Genomic DNA, 20104 nt, shown 5'->3' on the forward strand with positions numbered 1-20104 from the left:
TAGCTCACACCTTTACATATTACATACATTAAGAGCTTTACACATGACATAATGTAGAAATATGCTTTAATGCAATTAGGAGATCCACAGAAAGGGTATCAAGCATGTGCTAGGAAAGATTTTGAATGCTTATGGATCAATATTTCAGAGATGTCATTGACTTGGAAACAGTAAATGCCTTTTCTGGCAGACTGCCATTCTTCCTGCCTTTTTACATGCACTCAGTACTTCCTGAGTAGGTTATAGCAAGGCTGAGCAGGACTTGAAGTCAATAAAAATTAATAATCAATAAGTGATGATGATAGCACAGCCTACACAGCCCCCCAGACTGACAAGAAATTTTAACTGTGGGGAAAAGAAGCAACAATTCAATGCAGCAAACATTCAGAAATCCAGAATAGTGGAGAGGGCAAAAGTTCAGAATTCTTAGGAACAGCCTTCCATAATGAAAAGTGGTCATCACAAGAACTACCAAAGCTTAGTTTTAACAAAAAATTTTCAAAGACATCAAGATCTACTAGCTTACCTATGAGCACGTTTCAACATGAAGCCATGCAGCTCTTCAACCTATTTTTATAACCAAACTGAACGTGATCCAAGAAACAACTCTGATTTGTTATCAGGGTCCCCAATATTGGTACATAGGAACTTCCAGAACAAATTTTCTTTGTATACTTCAGTTTCCCAGTATTTAGCATTAAACAAAGAAATCTAGATACTGAGAGCAGCTAGCTGTCCTTTGTTCCTCTTTTTTCCATTTTTAACACTTCCACATATTAGCTGATAGGTCTCCAATAAAAGAGGTGGTGATGTGAAGCACAGAGGTGCCTTGACCAGAACTGTACAGCTTTATAGCCTGAAACCCCCAAGAGCAAGCGTCTCTTCCTCTACAAGACACAGACAAGGAATGCTTCCACTGTTCTTATTATGGTTCCCTGCAGAATTCCCTCCTCCATAGTTTGTACCAGAAAAGTGCAGGTTTTATATCTAGTTTAAGATCTCCTTGTCTCCTTGCCTTCACATTGAGCTGAGCAACCTTTATGCACATTCTGCTGTGTAGATCCATCCCATTTCACTAGCTGAACTTAGGTATATAAAATTCACGTTGCCATTTCCATGCAAAGACAGTATCTTAATTGTCTTGTCCCTCTTCTGACAACTCCGTTTCACCTGGTTGTGTTCAAACACGTTAAGCTTGCCACGTCTTGAGTCTAGCGACTGCAGACTGCCATGTCTTCCTGCCAACAACTGTGAACTGCCATCCAGCCTCTCACCTCCACTGCCTCTGACCCTTTCTTTCCTTAATCTAGACTACCAATGTTTCCCCACAGCAGGATTCCTTATTATCTCTGATGGTGAAATGAGTCTAACTTTCCACACTATGCATTTCTTCTGTCTGTATTGCTAGGAACTCATACTTGGAGTATGTAAAGTCATTCTGCTCTTGACAGGAAAGTGAACTTCGCTTAGCATTTACAGCTCATGACTGTTTTAATACCATCAATCCCAATATGGCATATTGCAATGAACCTAACGTACAAGTGCCACATGTGTCCCCTTCAAAAGCCCTCTCCTGCCAGCTAGAATTATATATATATACCAAAACCAGGTAAGTTTGTATACAATTTTAAGTGTCACTTTCCAGGTTTTAAACTCTTTGCCCTGAGTCTCCAAACTGATTCCAATAGAAGACCAAGTAGACAAGATCACAAAGTCTTGGATAGAAAGACGTCACTGTAATAATGCCACTTCAAGGCTTGCAAACCTGCATTAAACACCTGCATCAAAAATTGAAATATGTCAATAGTGATCATAATTCGTGTGCTGCTTCCATGTGTCCTGGTTAGTTTAGTACCTTTCAACAGTGTTACTTTCAAACAATAAAAAGCCTACTAACCCGTACAAGTACTTCGAATAATACAGTGATCTATAATTGGACTGCAGTTCACTGTAATCTCTAAGCAGTGGTGTGCATTGTGGTGCTGAGCAGATTTGTCATCAGGGTTGAACTGCAAAAGACAGACAATACAGAAGCGTAGTGTTTATTTAATTGCTTAGGCATTAAAATGAAATGATTAAAAGCTCTGCTAAAGTTTGAGAATCTTACCCTGATTGTCATATATCCAACATAGGCATCTTCAGAACCCTCCATAAAAACGAAGGTGGAATCTCTAGTGTTTTCTATTATAACTTTATCTGCTACTTTTCCAGGTGCTGTAAAAAGACATTAATTGAGTCTTAGTTTATGCCACCGAAAAAAAAAAAATCCTCAAAAGATTTACAGAATTCTCTTCAAAGCAACGAAGGAAAATGAATACTACTCTTGGCACATACATTCTTTACATCAGAAGAATCTTAAAACACAAGGTTTCAAAGACAATGAAGAAACCAGTCTTTAACTAAGACAATCTTGCACCAATTTAGTATCTAGTACCACGAGAAAAATCTTCTCTTGTACAGAGCTAGTTTTTGACTACTACTTATTACAAACCGAATTAACAGTTTAAACATGGGTACCAGTCCAGAAGCACTATAATTCTGTTACTAAGTACAATTTATTTTGGTACTCTAAACCCTTTTATTCAAGCTAAACACATACATTCCATCACTAATTTGAACCAAATTAAACAACTACTTCGTAATCTGCTCACGACCTATGAGTGACCTCCTCACACTTCTCAAATGGAAGATTCAGAGTTTTGAATTTATATCCTCATTATGCTTTAGAAGAACACCTAAAATTAGACTAAACTATACTTCTGAAAGCATGTACAGAAGGTTTGAAAGCGGTTTGTCTGCAAGCTCCCATAACCTGCAGGTTGATTTCCTGCGTGAGCAGCAAGGCTCTGCTCTGTTCTTCACCCTTAATGCAGAGGAAGGAAATGTTTACATTGGTGTGGTAACAGCCAGCAGAGGGGGTACAAGGTAACGCCAGCCCTACGTTGGTACAAATTCAATGATGCATATACAAGGAAGACAGTTTTGTTAGATTCAAAACTGCGCATTAAATATGCGAGCCAGAAGAAGCCTTCTCAATAGACAAAATGTAAATATGGAAGTTTCACATATTATAGCAGGTAAGTTATCTGATAGGAATTTCAAACCATTCCCAACTCAACACACACAAACGTGACCAGACATCTGCCTTAAACTCTATTTTATTGAAGAGCCTACTCACAAGATTTCTTATGAGCAGATCTTTCTGTTGTCTGTTGACACTAGTACAGACAAGTGGTATGTCCTGTTCTTTATCACTTCTGCAGAGAGGTGCCAGTCAGAATGAAGCAACATTTACATCATTATCCAGCCTGTTCTCACTATCTAAAAGCCAGATCTCTGCTTTCATTGCTGCAGAGCTGCAAATATTTTAAGGTAGTCTAGCTCTTCTTCGTACCACTATTCACTTAGTACTAGATAACAACTAAAAGAGGCTTTGATGAGGATTTGTGTCATCATACAAAATCGTTTTCTGTGGTCTAGTAACATTTATATATAATATATAGAAATAAAAATATATAGATTTGCCAGTGCAAATGCGCTGGCATACACACATCTGTATACCTCACCCCCTGAGAAAGAATGACACGGTATTGCAGGTGAACCAAAACCAGAAAATAAATGGAACCCTTATAACAGGAAATAAGAGCCATAAATTAATATCAGAACTGCGTTCCCTTTGGGGAAGGGGCAGGGGGGGAATTGCTCTTCACAATGGATGCTCTGAAACTGTCAAACAAAGCAGAGATTCGTGGAATCGTGCTTGGAGGCATTCGCCGTGCACTTGGATGATGTTCTCTACAGACATCTCTTTCCTCTCAGCACATGAGTTACTTTACAGGTCTCTGAGTTTGGGAGGTCCCAGGATGCCCGTTATGGAACATGCCAATTACTAACACCACTGCGTTTAGATCCACCCCCAGGAAAAGGCTGAGGAGGGAAGGGGACTAGCTCAAGCATTGGCTTCTTATGAAATTCATCAGAGAAACCCTGTGACACATCCTATTAAGTCTTTGCAAAAGAATTACTCAGAGAAATACCTGTATTTCAGCTTTTGGCTTAGACCACTTTAGAAGAGAGAAACCAGCATAAGAAAGGGGAAGAAAAGAAAACGGCCCCTAATTTTGTAATCAAGCAAAACATAGTTCTCAAGAAGTCTGTTTGCTGAAGTCTAAGGGAGCTGTGTTCCATGGGATCAGAATTCACACTCAGTTTAAGGACCAAGATGAGACCATTTAGAAAAAAATTAACAGAAAGCCTACAATAATGGAGTGCCTAAAGAATTAAAAATTAACTGGATGTTGCCTCGGAATTATTTTAGTCCTCAAAAGGAATAAAACAATTTCACTTTTCAGGGCATTAACAGAAGAATAACCAGATTTTTCAGGAAATAGTTGCGACCTTGTTCCATTGTACCAGTCAAAAAATGCTGAGGCCCTTTCAGATCTTGCAGTCTGTAAAATCTACAGTAAAGAACACAGCTCTAAACTGGTCTAAAGCACAATTTTCAATTCAAAGATGCAGAACGGGTACTTAAAGAAGAGTACAGGCATATGGAAGTTCTCCTGCACTTAAAAGTTAAAAAACACCTAATTAGGACCATCTTTATCATTTTAGATTTTTCTACTCTTAAAATCACAATAATTCTTATTGGCTTTACTAATTTTTTTCTTGACTGGAAAATCCTTCGATAATCTCTTTTGCACTTACTGGCACATTGTTTATGTCAAATGGAAAATAAAGTGAAAGAATGAAAGCTGTATCTCCTAAAATACAGAACACGCACATATTCAGTGAAGATTCTCAGATCAGGACATATGTCTGTATGCTGAAACCCAGCTACTAAGATGAGAGACTTCACATCTTGAGTGAGATGGGCACTCCACGGAGGGCTTGTATTCATGCAGTGATCTGCCCCCCCCTCCCCAAGCATGCAAAGTAGAATTCCTTTAAGAAATTCACAGCTATTTGTTCACTGAACCAGATGCATCAATTTTCTTACAGGACCTCTACCCTAGCTTCTTACTTGACAGTTCAGATAAGCCACAGTACTAGTAACACATCCAGAGGCTTTCTCCTGAACCCGACTCCTTCCCCTAGATTTAAGGAAAGAAAGAAATAACCCCAAAATTAAACAGAACAACAAACCTAGAATACCAGGTGCTATTTTCTAAGAACATGTTGCTTATATGAGAAAGCAGAAGCTTCTTAAAAGCTTGAGGTATGTAAAGCTGCCTTTCTAATAATGCTGTCCTGAAGAAGAAGTCAGCAGAAGAAACTATTAAAGAAATTTGAGTAGAACTGCGGTGAGATTTGGTACTGCCTTAATCCTACCATTCCAAAAAGCATGCCAGACTGAACAGAGAAGAGGTAGTTCTCCAAGGCTTAGTGGTTCACTTTAATTTGTTTTCTTTTCCAGACAAATGAAAATTGACTCCCTCTGCAATGTCACTCACCATTCAGTGGAGAAAGTCTGAGGAAGCAAAAAAGTCAGCAGTGCCAGAAACGAAAATGTAAATACATCTAGCATTTCTGGATTCCTCCTGGAGATTTTGTTCCCCAAGACAGCTATTGTGTTACAAAAATACACAATGCAGATCCCTTGCTTTTAAAGAACTGTAGTTAAGATAACTGTTTTTCTGAATAACTTAATTCCAGTGCAAGGGAAAGCATAGGGCCTTTCAAAATCTAAAAGGAACCAGAGAACATGCAGAAGTTTAACCAGACATCAAAGATGTCGTTTCAAGTTTCATGAGGTAATTAAGAAATTATCTTAGGACAGGGCTGATCCAGTTTCTTCTGGATTTTAAACACTCCATGAATATGACTCGCCCTGTTTGTACTGGCATCTATTACTGCCATCCTCTATCCAAAACAGAAGCCAGGGGTATTTTGTCATTTGTCTAAGGCCACGTCTGCATTAGCAAGCACTGCGGTGCAACATGAGTGGTACTACAGAGCCAAATAGTGCTGAGGATCAGACATCCATGCTGCATCTGTTGTGGGGCAGCAAGGGTAGAAGATGCTGTGACTTTGGACTAGTCCTAACCTGGTCCCTCTGACTGAACATACACCAACCACTGGAGTGCAGTAAGAATATTCTAGGAACACATCTCTTAAATTAGTCTCATCCAAAAAGAATCCAGCTTGTGCTCCACAACACAAACCAAAACACTGTAAGTAGGGATGTTCAAGACGTTAGCTTCAGAAACGTAGTAATGAACTGACAAACCAACATACTAAGGCAGCTGCATCTTGCAGCTCTGCAGGGACAAGTTTTAAGACTAACGCTGGAAACACTCTGACTGCATTGCTCAAAGCTATTCTCGCTGCCAAGGCTGCAAAACCCAGGCAAGAAGTGCCAGAACAGGCTCACTCAACAACAAAACAGTTGTTATGCAGAACAGATAGATAACTGAAAAGGACTTTTTAAAAAACAAACAAAAAAACCCACAAAAAAACAAAGCCCCCCCAAAACCATAAAAAATTCCCACGACAAACAACTCACCACCCAAAAAACCCCACCAACCACCCAAAAAAACCCAACACAGACAATATCTCAGAAAAAGCAGGCAGCAGGCAATTCACTTCTGGGTCACCACAGACCGTAAGACAGTCTTACTATGCCATGTGCTACCAGGGATCAGCATATTCACAGTAGGTCAAGAAAAGCAAATAGCTTCACAAGCACCACAATTTGCAGCCAGGTGTACTCTATCAACTTCCTAAAACATTCCTATTCTGAAAGTCATATTTCCTTCTCCATTAAGGTTCTCCTTTAGAGGGGCTAGTTGGGAGACAAGCCGAGAAAGAACCTCCAGTCTCAGAATCTTTCTGCTGGATGCTCTCATTTTCTTCCTCGAGACGGAATTATGATGCTGAAAAAAATGGGACAGATACTAATTTGGGCTTGCTCTCACTGCTGGATTCTACTCTGGAGATAGGTTATATATACACAAGTTTCCTAAGAACCACCTCAAAATTTCAACTGCACTCATGTAACTGTGTATACTTTCTGACAAATTCAGGTTTTTTTCTCCTAATGAAATGAAGAGATAAATAAATTATTCCAAGAACTAACACGCAGACAATGGTACTTCAGTCTGAAGCATCAGTTACTTTGGCGACACTTGTACAGAAAGACTGGCATTTGTACTGGGTATTTAATGCACCATAATATCTTTGTAATTAAGGTGTAATTAACACAAATCATATTTGGAGACAAATCGGATCTCTGTTTAAATACCTGCACCGATCATGGTGATTGGAGATTCTATATATATCCATTCATCAGTATATATACCAGAGTGAACAAAGATAAGTCCATCAAAATGAGCTTCCTGAACTCCACCAAGAGCATCCTCAATGGTATCGTAATACTAGAAGAAAAGGGACAAGTTTAGAGAAATATCCACGCAAAGATACATAGATATTCTTAAGAACAGCTTTAGAAACATACCAACATATTTTCTCTTCCTTTGTATCTTGCAGGATTACTGTAGAAGTGTTCAGCAAAACCTGGCTTTACATGCGCTCCTTTGTACTGAAACAAGGAAAGTTATTTTATGATAAGCTTGCAGATAGGTGGATCTGAATGCACAGATGAGACCTACTAAACCCCTAATTAATAAGCCATTTGCTGATACCCATTTGTTCCAGGAACTAAGGATCATATTTGACCTCCCAAATTAGGCAACCAATTTGAAATGGCAACATCAAGACTAGTCTGAGCCTAAGAGCGATCAACTAAACCAAGAGGTTAACCTACTTCCACAGCCAGAAGCCTCTGAAGTGACTGAAAATGTTCACACACCTTATCCACTCCACAGCATTCTAATTTCTACCTTTTTATTTTCTAGCCGCTTGCCACAAAACAAACTGCATTTATACAGCAAGGAAAAAAGAAACCTGTGCCTTCACTTTTGAGTGAGTACTGAACAAAGACACCAAGTCAAAGATTTGTCCTCAACAAGCTTCAGAATTTCATGAACCAATTACACACAGCACTGTACAATACACTCACCTCAGTATCTGTTTCCCTTACTTACGTTCTTCAAATATCATGCCCAGCCATCCTTACAACACCTTTGACACTTTGGATTAGAGGTTCAATCATGCACCTTAAAGCTAACTTGTTTAGCTCCAGTCATGTCAGCTGCAAATCGCTAAGCTTAAGTGATATTATCAATATATTGTTTGGTTTACTAGAGGAAGATGCATATGAATCTGATAAGTAGCATGCACACTGGTTTAGTAAGATATGACGACAACAATATATTTGAAGTTTATTTGTGTGCCACAGATCATGACAATCTCTTCCACGGGATTTCAGTGATGCAAAACACCAGGCAAACCCAAGACAGGAGAGCTGGATGCTCAAGCATTCCACTTTACCATGATGTGTCTCTCTAAAGTGTGCCTCAAAACAGGAAATAAATTCAGATACTCCCCTACTGCATAACACAACAGGAATATCTCTTCCCACCTCCTCAGTCCCATCATCTTATTTAAAGTTTAAAACCAAAATAATTACTATTGTCAGCCACATTTCAGAAGTTGAGGTTTTTGCTTTTATAAAATCACCTTTAAATTGGAATATAAATGAATATTATCGTTACCAGTTGCTGAAAGCTTTCTTTCCAGGGATTTGGATGTTCATATTCTTCTGGATTAATCTGATAAAATTTACCAGGTTCAGGATGCATCATTGGACGAGTGTACTCAAATACTTCCATATACAATCTTTTCCTGAGCAGAAATGTCAAGCAGAAAAGAAAATTAATGTATTTCTGATTACTCTTTCATTTGAATGTAACGCCAAATGTTAGAAACTGGGTTTTTTCCAAAAGCATTTGCCAGTCTGTGACAGTGATTTTGACCAAGATCAGTAACAACCACTTAAAAACATTTCCACAACAATTTTTCTGTTGGACTGACTGCTGTTTTTCTAAGAAAAAATTTTGACATGCGTTTCACGATCCAAGCAAAGAGTTCTCAACATGTAATTTTCATGAAGAAATTTAAGCAGTTAGTTACACTGTGTGTGGAATCAGAGTCTAATTGCACATCAGCTACGGCACTGCCTTAACACTTACAAAAGCTAGTACCATAAGAAAATTTAAGACAAAGCGTGCTACCACTTCTTCCTCACCTTGGCAAAAAAAAAAAAGGCTGAAAAAATGCATTCATGGAGAACAAACGATGCACTGTATTTCAAAAAGAGTTAATCAGTGGACAGATTACAGTGGCTTAAAAAGAATGAAACAGCACACAACTGGATTTTTTTATTAGTGCCAGAATACAAAAAATTGCACTGTCTGAGTGTGCTGATATTAAGCCCAGACTTACAGGATGCCACTGAATCTCAGAAGGTGTACTTCATCTGACAAGATATCCCCAGAACTGTCTTTAGGACAGTAAGGAAAAAAAGAAGGGGGTGGGATTTTAATGATGTTATATTCAATTTTTTTTCTTTTAGTCTTAAATTTTTTTTTTAAAAAAACAGCCTAAGAAATGTGATTTTTTTCTCTTATAAAAATTACAGATAATTTAGATCCCATTTATCCAAGCTCTCAAAAACCCAGAGGTAGGGTGGATTCATGAGGGAAAACAGCCTGACTATCCAACCATTAAACAAAACAAACAAAAAATCAAATGAAATAAACATACACACAAAAATCTAATTAACACTAGACAAAACTTGCATCTAATATTAAAAAACGTGTTGTTTCTTCTGCATCAAGTAACACAATCCCCACAGTAGCCTGAAAAACTTTGAAGAGGAAGAAGGAAAGGAGTAGCTACTGAAGGTATATTTAAAAAAAGATTTAAAAATCTTTTTTAAAAGAGCTGTTATTTAACTAGTATCTACACTACTAGAGAGTCAGAAGTTTCACTGTTTAACACATAACCAGCTATTCCTAAGTAACAAATAATGCTTAAGTAAACCAGACATACTAAAACACAACTGGTTTTAATCTAACTAATTGTAACCAACATTTCAATTTTTCTATTGTACTGGCATCTCCTGCTGCACATCCAGCATTTCTCAAGATAATGAGGAATAGCTTTTCACTTACCACAAAATTGGATCATTAGCCAGCTCACTGAAGCGTTTACACACACAAGCTGCTCTACAGAGATCCTGCTCCAGCAGGTAGGAGAAGATCTTTAGAACCACTTCATCCGGCAACTTCTCCTGAAGATACTGTTCTGCAGGTGCTGCTATTAAACAGTAATCTATGTGAGATTATCGACATATTTAACCAGCCCAAATCCTGACCAAAACAGATCACCAACTTGCCATTTGAATGAGTCCCATTTAAAATGTCAATGATCTCAAAGGAACTTTTTTTTTTTTAAAAAAAAAATTTCCTTTCATCTAAATCTAAAGGCAAAAAAAGAGCTAAATAGTTGACTCTGGAGTCAGGTAGGAGTTACAGGCTTCAAGTCCTCTTTCAAAACTTTTTAGTTCACCTTTTGTACTGGAGGAATCAGTCTGCATACAACTGCAGACATTAAGTAGGCTACTGTGCACGTTCCAGATATACTGGCTCCTCACTGCTATTAGCTTCACTGTGGTTCAATTAACCCACATTATCCATAGGATAATAATAATAATAATAATACAGCCCCAAAGTCAGAATCTCTGCAAATGTTTTCAAACACAAAAGAATTTACTCAGAAATAATCACTGTCTGGAAGAGCTACTAGCAAAACTCCCTTGTTCTCCCACAATGAACACACTGGGAGAAGGGATGTCTGGGATGCAGGAAACCAGTAGCCAGCAACAATTCCAAAGTCTCCTCCCTTCCACTAACTCCCATTCATGCTCTTTCTTTTAAAATGAAAAATCTAAGCCAGAGGAAGCATTACCCTTGCCAGAAGTATTTCTTGAGAGAGGTCTGAGAAAGCGGCATTCCCGTACCATTGTGTGGAGATGCCGAGTGCACTTCGTTAACCCCCCGCTCCTGGGCACACGTGCACTACATACAACAGATCGTATAGGAAACCCCCAGCTGTCGCTCGTGTTCTCACCAGACCCTTCTGTGGCAGGTAACCTCACAGCAGAGATCTGTCTGCACAGGTCACTTGTTTGGTTATTGTCTTTGGGATCCTTCCTCAGGCAGAACTGTACAGGACAGCTTCCAAAGTTCAGAGGATTTGTACGCAAGGCATTAAAAACTCCTGCTACATTCATAATACAATTACATCCATGTAATGCCTCTTGCATTATTCATTTTTTCCTAGAACATCTGAACCTAGGGAGCAATAGGATCATGATTTTGGCTACTACAGGAAGACTACTAAAGTGACCCTCAGAAAGATGATCTGCTAAATTTGAGGGAATAATATTCTGAAAAATAGTGTCCACGTGAGATTATACAAACACACAGACACACACACACACACACAAGAGAAAAAGAAAAAGAGGTAAGCCCCAAGTCCTCCCTGGGCCAAGCTGCACAAAAAACTACATTAGCTCTAGCTAGAAGAGAAAGAAGATATGAATTGCAAGGACCAGAACTGTGGCTTTTATGAAGATGCTAAACTGTGGTCTACAGACCATATCACCAGAACCAGTGTACTATGAGAGAACCAATTACAGCTTTTTTCCCAGGATGTCAAGCTTACATCTGTGGTCAGATCAGTTAGCAGAAATTCTGAAATATTACTGACTTTCCCTGAACCTGTTCCCTGTTTCCCCATTGTATGAATGTCACCCTGGTTATTCACAAATACTGATTTCCACTAAGATGCTAGGCAGGCATTTACCCAACTGACTGATGGCTACTCTCAACAGTAACACAGCTTACAGTCACAAGGTATAGGTACATGCCACTTTAATCAACAAAAATCTATGCTGTACAAAAAGGATGAGTGTCACCGCTTCACATGCCCATAGCTATTTGCTCCCTAAGTATCCTTTGGGTTGCTAGTACTGATCGTGGACAGAATAAACCAGAACTTTTTTCCTCTTCATCCTTACCCATCCTTCTCCAAACTGATTTTTTTATGGATCAGTGCCTTGTTGCAGTTCACAGCAAGCTACAGAAGTGCTAGCATAAGCACAAGGAAGGAGACAGGAAAGAATGTCCGGAAGCTGGCCAAGATACTCTCTTCAGCAGCAGTATTATTAAGGCCAGATTAAAAAATGTATTAAAAAACCCAAACACCCAGCCACCCACAAACAAAAAACCAAACTCACCCCCACCCCCCACTTCAGCAGCCAGTAAGTTAGCAAAACTAAGAAAAAGCCAAGTAGTCTGGAAAGGTCTTATGTTCAAGACACTTGGGGAACCCTAAGTCTGGGGACCATATACCAGCAGTCTATAAGGTGAGCATGGCTGGGCATCACTAAAAAAAAGTTACGTACATGATCAATGCTGGTTTTTAAAAAGATCCTTTTCCACTGGAAATAGAAAGGTTCTTTCCTGCGTCTATCAGGCAGCAGCAATTCATTCTACAGTCCTAATTACCCTTGAAATGCATCACAGGATAATTGGACACTGCTTCTGAATTCATCTTTTTCTGGTAGCTTTCCAGTTAGATATGGAGGTTCACTCTTCTGCTGGCTTACAAGCTGAAATGTGATGTTCAGAATGCAAGGCAGTACATCCTCACAAGCCCCCCACAACCTGTCTTCTGCTTTTAACACAGAAATCCCCAAGGTACGCAATTTGATCTTCTTCCCAAGACAATCAGTTACTTTCCTAAACAACGTGCAGAATTTTTTCTGCCTTCACGTTTGTATATACTAGGACCTTAATTAATTTTTTACCGAAGAGGGAAGTTCATGGTATAGTGCCTCCCATTGCTTAACAGTTCATATTCCCATTTTTCTCCCTAGGTCTTATCTCAAAATGGAAGTTGAAATCCAGATGTGTTCCCTCACTGCATGGGGCAGGGACCAACTTAGAAATTGTCAAAAAAAAATATCTTCCAATTAAAGAAAAAATAAGGGAAAAAAAAGCCACAATAAACCCTACATCCCCGTCAGTTTTTCAGGATATATTTACTTGGAAACTTAAGTGCTGCTTAAAAATGAATATGATAATTTTACAGGTGGTTTGACTATCCTTACCCAAACCTTTTTCCAAAATCCTGCAGAAGTGAGAGATTTAATTTATGTTGCCCTTCTGCTCAATTAAGAAGAAGGGGTTGATTTAAGATTTTTTTTCTCCACTCAAATCACTGACACAGCGATTACTAGGTGGAATTCTTCAGTAAAATTTGAAAAACCTAATTTGCTTCTTAATGTGAAGACTTAAACATCCTCTGGGTTCAAGAAAGAACTCCATGTTTTTGTTTCGTAAAATCACACTTCATATTTAGGGTATCTTTCAGTAATCTGTCAAAGCAAGAATGCATTCAATATGTTCTTCCTCCCAGTTTACAAAAATAAGCCAGAACAGTTTTAAAGGTTTGTCTGGCCACCAAATCAGAAAGGCTGGTGTGCTGCTGCTCCTGACGGTTCTGTGCCTATTGACAAAGTGAAGGTTAAGCACCAAATGCACGCTCTTAAGAAACTGTCAGTTTTCCAAGTAAGTGTTAAAAAGAGACAAAAATAAGAAAGTGCAAGAGGTCATCACCAATCTTTATGTTTGCCCTAACATAAGCTGTCAGTTGAACTATTTATGATTTTAATAAAGTGTTAATATATTAGACAACTGAAAATTAGAAACACATCTCGTTATGTCATTCTGTTTCCACAGGATATACATGAAGCTAATTCAGTTTCAATTTTGATCATTTAATAGACAGAAACTAGTACAGTAATACCAAGACAAAGGGCAGGGAAATCTGCCTGAAAGCGAATTACCTTCTTCGTACAGACACCAAGAACGCTATCTCATGAATCTTGAGTTGTAAATTATATCTTGTACAGATACATTTCTGTCCATTTTAGTGGAGAAACATAGCTTTTGTTCCTTAAGGAGGCCTTTAGTAAAAATATTTTCTTGTTAAGAAGTTGAAATATGTCAGAAAACATATTATGTTGTGTTCTTGGAAAAATATCCTTTAAATCAACAGGAAAAGTCAAGAGTAAATTTAAATAGGCATTAAGTTCTGTGAACTACAAGCTGTGCATGTACCTAATGTATGGAACCACCAACAAGCAATGCAGTAGCCCAGAGTCTCAGTATCTACTGCAACTCTGGAGTTCAGTGAAAAGACAGACATTACTTGTCCCTGAACTGGTCTTCCAGAGTATTAAAAGTCAGCAACACTAGCCAGTAATAGCTATGCAAATATAGTGATCTTAAAGCAAGAAAGGAAAAAACCTACGCAGTAATAAACAAAAAGGAAGAGTATGTCAAATAATTAAAACCCTGGATTAAAATGACATGAGGAGACAAGTATAACTGAAGACTGAAATATCCCAGTAAACAGTAGCGTACATTTACAGTTCAGGTAACGTAAAAGCAACAGTCAGAATATGCTGAATTTAAACCTTTCTGTAAATCAGTAAGTATTATATTAGCATATGATACAAATATTTATATCAGTAAGATCTAAAAGCTGTAAATATTTTCCACAGATGTCAATCAAACGCACCAGTCAATTGTGATGCAAGCAGCACAGCCCCATCATAACTATAACTTTTTCCTTATCTAAATTTTTTGTTTCTTCATGTTTTGGTTTTCTACTTACAAGAGTTTAAGTGAAAAAATATTTACATATTTTCTATTATGTGTAGCTTTCTCATCAAAATTTTTGTATATTCACTAATCTTTCCACCTCAGGACTGAAGAACTCATTGTCCACCGGAGGACAGATTTACAAATAACAGAAAGAGAACCATGTCAATATTTCAAAAGTCTAATGTGTTCTTCTTGACAGTATCTAAGCCCAATTTTCTTTTCTTTCTTACAATTTGAAATAGCAGCCTTCTCTCGGCACCACTAATTCTGAAATCGGTATTAAAATAAGGAATAGTCTTCTGTTTTTCACACTAATGGCTCCACTCCAGTTGTAAGGAGAAATGCCAGTCAATTAAAGTTTCCATCTCTGGCAGATTTCCCTCAGGTCCATACAAGAAGGAATGGTTCTCCACCAAGACATCTTCCTATGTTTCTAGTCCCATGCCTTCATTTCATCTACATTTCTAAAACAAACAACTATATGTTCCAGAAGACAATATACAATCTTCACTGATGACAATCCAGAAAGTCTCATGGTTACAACTCAGTCACAACAGCTATCATTACCTAGGCTAACAAAAACCAGGGGAAAAAACCCTAAAGAAATCTCACCGCAATCAATGCTTGTACAAATCTGGAGGAATATTTCAAAAACTCAATGGGGAAAATAAAAACTAACCATTATCCATACCGGGAAAGAGGTAAATACAAAATGGATAGAGAAGGACACTCCCTTGTTAGATTGCAACTGGTTTGAATACATTATTAAAAGTACAATTATAAAATCATTGTTTACAATTCCTCTGTTAATTCCATGCTGGAGAAGCCTCCACAATCCCCATACTTTCCCCACATGAACTCAAGAATGTAACAAAAGGAACGCGCAGTGAAAGTGTGGAGAATTCCTTTGGAAATTAGCAACATTCATGCTGCAATCTGTACCACAGGACTTGACTAAAGTTACATACCTTCACTAAAGCAAGGAGGCAAGTAAAAGTGTAATGAGGAACGCGTCAAAAGTGAATGACCTTGAAGGAGAAATTACGAACTGGCAAGAGAAGCCGAGATTATAACAAGACGACTTTGCACAAGGCTTCAGATATCAAATCAGGAAACGAAACTGGAAGTAGATGACACAGGCTGATGTTCAGTTTGTTCTGGCTATTTCAAGTGTATAAATCTGAGGTTAAATGATTCTTAAACAGTTGCTGAAATTAAAAGAGTTAATCAGAGGAGGATGAGAATAAAACAGGGAGAAAGAAAAGAGACAGAGGACTTGAAAGATGAAATATACACTGTGGAGAAGGTGAGAAGCCAGATAGAGCAGACTTCAACAGAAACAATGAAAATGGACCAAAGCCTTGTGCCAGCCAGCTGCTCAGTTTTAATTCACTATGTTAAGGGAGACATGGACTAAAAAAAAACCCAAGAAAAGCAACAGAAACCACATCAAGGAGAGTTGGCAAGCACTGGTGTTGATTTTCCAGGGAAAAGTGACAGCAGATCCCCTGGAACTAAAAAGCGTGTCAGGAGACAAAAAGGGGTAGAAAGAGAGACACTGAAAAATGACGTAGAAAAAAGAACAAGTAGGATATGTGTGCCAAATAGAACACACACACATAAACATACAATATAGTTACACACAGATGTATTGCATGAATGTGTTATACAACATACATATACTGTAAATGTGTATGAAATACATACAAGCAGGTATATGTGTATTTTTTATAAACACACCCTCTCTCCCTCTCTCCACAATGAAGTGCTATAATGACATACCAACACTACCTCTAAACAATATAGTGGAACAATACATCGATATGAGAAATGGTAAATAAGCCTCGACAGAGCACTGCACTATCACAGCATTACTGCTTCTAACAGTAGCTTGGATACAACTATGCAGTGCTCTGAGGAGAATAAAAAACGCCACAAAACAGAAAAAACCAAAAACAACCCCCAAACCGACATGCCTGCAGTGAAGCAGGAAGACTGAAGGACCAGACTCTAAAAAAAAAAATCAGATTAAAATCATGCTTCCAAATTTAAGTTCAGAACAAGTTTGCAGTTGTGTTTTCACTACTGTTCCTTAGTTGGAAAACAAGACAGGAAAAATAAGCTTGGGGGTGGCGTGTGTGTGTGTGAACTCAAAATGATTCCACCGATCCCACTACCACCTATTCTGTACAAAAAGTTATTACCTGATAAATCCTGGGATTTTCCAGATACTCTAGCACGTTTGGCTCTGTGACCGAAGTTTTCAGTAGCTGAAGTGGAGGCACCCTTTAATGAAATTAATAAGAATTAGTTGAGTCATTAGGCAATTTATGAAAACGATCAGTTAACTCTGTATTCTTAAAACAGTAATCTTTACTTTACAATTGAAAACAGAAGTTACCTCCATACTGCTCTTTGTAGGGCAAGCTGTTCTTTTAGGTAGAAGAGTTTTTCTGCGAAGTTGGTATGGACTATTTTGTGCACCAGGACCTGATTCTTCTGCAACCATATCTGCAGGTACATCATCATCTGTCAACACACACACAAAAAAAGGCAATTTGCTTATTGGAACTGTAGTTTTGTTTTATGCCAGAAAAATGCTGCAGAAATTTTCACAGTACATCCAGTCAGGAGGCTGGGGATGAAGTGCTAGAGCACAGAGAACTTCAGAATACACATGGCATAAAGTTACATGAGAACATACACATGAAGTAACTTATGTTTTCCATATGTAAACACCAGCTATACCAAAAACTGCTTAAAAGCAACCAACAAAACCACAAAACCCTAGGCTTTCTGTTTCTCTGCAAGCATATAATTCACTGTGCTAATTCTATCACCTCATTACCTCAAATGTTTCACCTAACACTATCAGCATAACGAGGAACAGTGAAATTTCAATTATTAACCAGATGTTATCAAGAAATCCTTTGGTAAACATGGCATTTAGTACAAAACTCAAGGCAGATTTTTCTTAAACATTTCAGCAATAGCCCAGGCCAGAATACAAATCCTTCAGTAAAAAAGAGGTAGTTTTAAACACATACATTCTGTTTGCCTAAATTATACTTAGAAAAGTAAGAGTATATTTTCTCCCTGCCACTTAAAAAAAAAAAAAAAAAAAAAACAAAAAAACACAGAAAGCTTGATGAGCATAATTTTAAGGGTTATTAATTCATGAGTTTCAGTCTTCTGTGTTCATACATTTATTGAACATCCTTGAAACAAGCAAGGAAACTTATCACTGCACACCCTACAACTAGCATCACATTATAAAGTTAGAAGAATTTAAGAAAGGCCAGAACAAAAGCCATCTTTAGAAAATAAGCTGCAGCCCAGCTCCACTTAAGAGGTATACTTTCTGCAGATTCTTAACTGTGAGAAAATAATTTTGGACTTCTTTTTAACTGCTTTCTCATTTTTAAACTGGGTAAAACATGATGTAGAAGTGATAGCCAGAAAAGAAATACGGTAAAGTAAGCACTTTTCCTGAGTATATTAGCATGAAGATAGACTGATGTAAAACACAAAAACCCACGACACAAAACCCCAAAACAGCCCACCATGGAACACCCTACCCTTCAAATATTAAACCACTCTCTTTAAAAAACAAAGAAAAGCAATTTAAAAAGGTCTAAAGATTCACTTACACTTCAAGATTTTAATCTGATGATTTTCCTAAGGGTTTTGTGTTTGGTGGTTTTTTGTTGGTGGTGGTGTTTTTTGTTGTTGGTTTTTTGTTTGGTGGTTGGTTGGTTTTTTTTAACATAAATTACAAAACACTGCATTTATATAGGATTACACATGCCATCATAGCCCTATTTGCCACATCAGTGACAGCAAACCAACAAAATTCTGAAGAAAAAGCTATTTCAGTGTCCTCCTGCTCCTTTCTTGTCCCAGTTTTTCTTCTACTTTAGCAGGTATCTATAAATTGCCAACTTTGCCACATATCATGAACAGATCACAACACTACCAGGACATCTAAATAGAGGACAGAAGCTGGTAAAAACAAAATTAGCTGGTGGTATGTGTTCAGCTTCAAACAGTCAGCTCAGGGCAATCTAAGAGAGTGTCGTCAGCTCATTAATCCACCTGGAAACTAACCCTGTGAGTACCACCTCCACAGTTAGCCTTTCGCCAGCGCAGCAGCTGGTCCAGCTCTGCACAGCCATGAGGAAGGGATGAGACCACATGACTGGGAAGAGCCACCACCCCCTTCTGCAGCAACAGCGCAGGTTTCTAAGGACAGAAGTGAACTGTGAAACGACTATCAAAAAAACCCACCGCTTTTTAAAACAGAGCGACCTCCGTATTTCAGCTCACTCTCCCTGTCTGCTACTTACACAACACACCTCGTAAGCATCTGAATACTCCTCTACCTGTGAAGGCTAAGTATTTATGTATTATGGCTAAGTATTTATGCATTATGCAAAAAACCTAAAGGATATTGATAAACGACCTGCAGAGCATTTTCCAGTGGAGGAGCATCTGGCCCAACATTGCCATCATGCACCTGCAAGAGGTTTCTGACCCCAGAGCAGACCCACTGCATACTCACGATTCAGTTGCCTAGTTTTACCTGTTTCTTTTCATCTCTGATTGCAAATACCCTGGCAATTTAACAAGATATCAGCAGGTGGGAGAGAGCTGCTACAGGAGTGTTCCCAGCCTTCCCTTGCACACCAGAGCCGCAAAGGAGCTGCAGGTCTGCAGTGGGCTCTGCCAGGAGGAATTCAGCAGCCACCACGAGCAGCAAGGCACTCATAGCAAAACACCAAAGCGTACTCAAACATACCTTGTGCTCCCCATTTCTACTTAAGATCAGATACAGTAATTGTGATTTCTGTTGCTAATATCCCCCAGATGCATGCTCCTCAGGGATCTAGAGTATCTTGCCTTGAACCTGTTCCCCTATTTTGCACTGAAGATACAACGTGACTGTCAGAACGGCTGGAGTTTTCCCCTTGTTCCAGACAGTCCGTACTATAGCTCAAAATTGCCACATAAAACACAGCAACAGCATAATGAGCAAAGACGACAGAGGAAGAAAAAAAGCCCCTCAAAGCACAGAATTTTGATCCCTTGGTAGGCGATGAAAAGGGCAGAGACAACCCCCAGGTCAGGTCCTTAGAAGTAAACCAGTGGATGCCACTAAGGACAAAACATATTACTGCTGGAAAGAGAAGGCAGAAGCCTGTGGGGGAAAAGGAAAGTAAAGGTCAGTTTGACTGGAACGCTGAAAGACAGCAGCAATGTATTCATTTTCTTGCTGTGGATTTAGGAGGATGGCAGGAGTCCTGCTCAAAGATCACTTTTCTGGCACAGATGACATCAAGAGACATGCATACATTCACTCAGATTCACAGCAGGTATCAAAAGAATTAAAAACTTCCCTTCTTCCATCCGAATGGTGAGGAAGATGAGGAAAGGGCAGGAGGGGAGCACGAATCCACAGAGCG

At 38.6% G+C, this 20104-nt stretch overlaps 1 protein-coding gene across 2 annotated transcripts in view; it reads right to left on the reverse strand.

Annotated features, from left to right (window-relative positions):
- Window positions 1-20104, reverse strand: part of FBXO11 (F-box protein 11) — a 79142-nt gene that overhangs the window by 23113 nt on the left and 35925 nt on the right. The window contains exons 2-9 of one of the 2 annotated variants that reach the window (XM_037406086.1): window positions 17044-17171; window positions 16847-16928; window positions 10077-10218; window positions 8616-8745; window positions 7457-7540; window positions 7244-7376; window positions 2108-2214; window positions 1898-2009 (exon numbers count right to left, since the gene is read on the reverse strand). In XM_037406086.1, coding sequence (XP_037261983.1) covers window positions 1898-2009; window positions 2108-2214; window positions 7244-7376; window positions 7457-7540; window positions 8616-8745; window positions 10077-10218; window positions 16847-16928; window positions 17044-17171 — 918 coding nt within the window. Of the gene's footprint in view, window positions 1-1897; window positions 2010-2107; window positions 2215-7243; window positions 7377-7456; window positions 7541-8615; window positions 8746-10076; window positions 10222-16846; window positions 16929-17043; window positions 17172-20104 lie in introns of both variants that reach the window. The other variant, XM_037406085.1, reaches the window with a different exon arrangement.

The sequence above is a fragment of the Falco rusticolus genome, chromosome 12 (assembly GCF_015220075.1).
Source record: "Falco rusticolus isolate bFalRus1 chromosome 12, bFalRus1.pri, whole genome shotgun sequence".
In the NCBI taxonomy this organism is placed as follows: domain Eukaryota; kingdom Metazoa; phylum Chordata; class Aves; order Falconiformes; family Falconidae; genus Falco; species Falco rusticolus.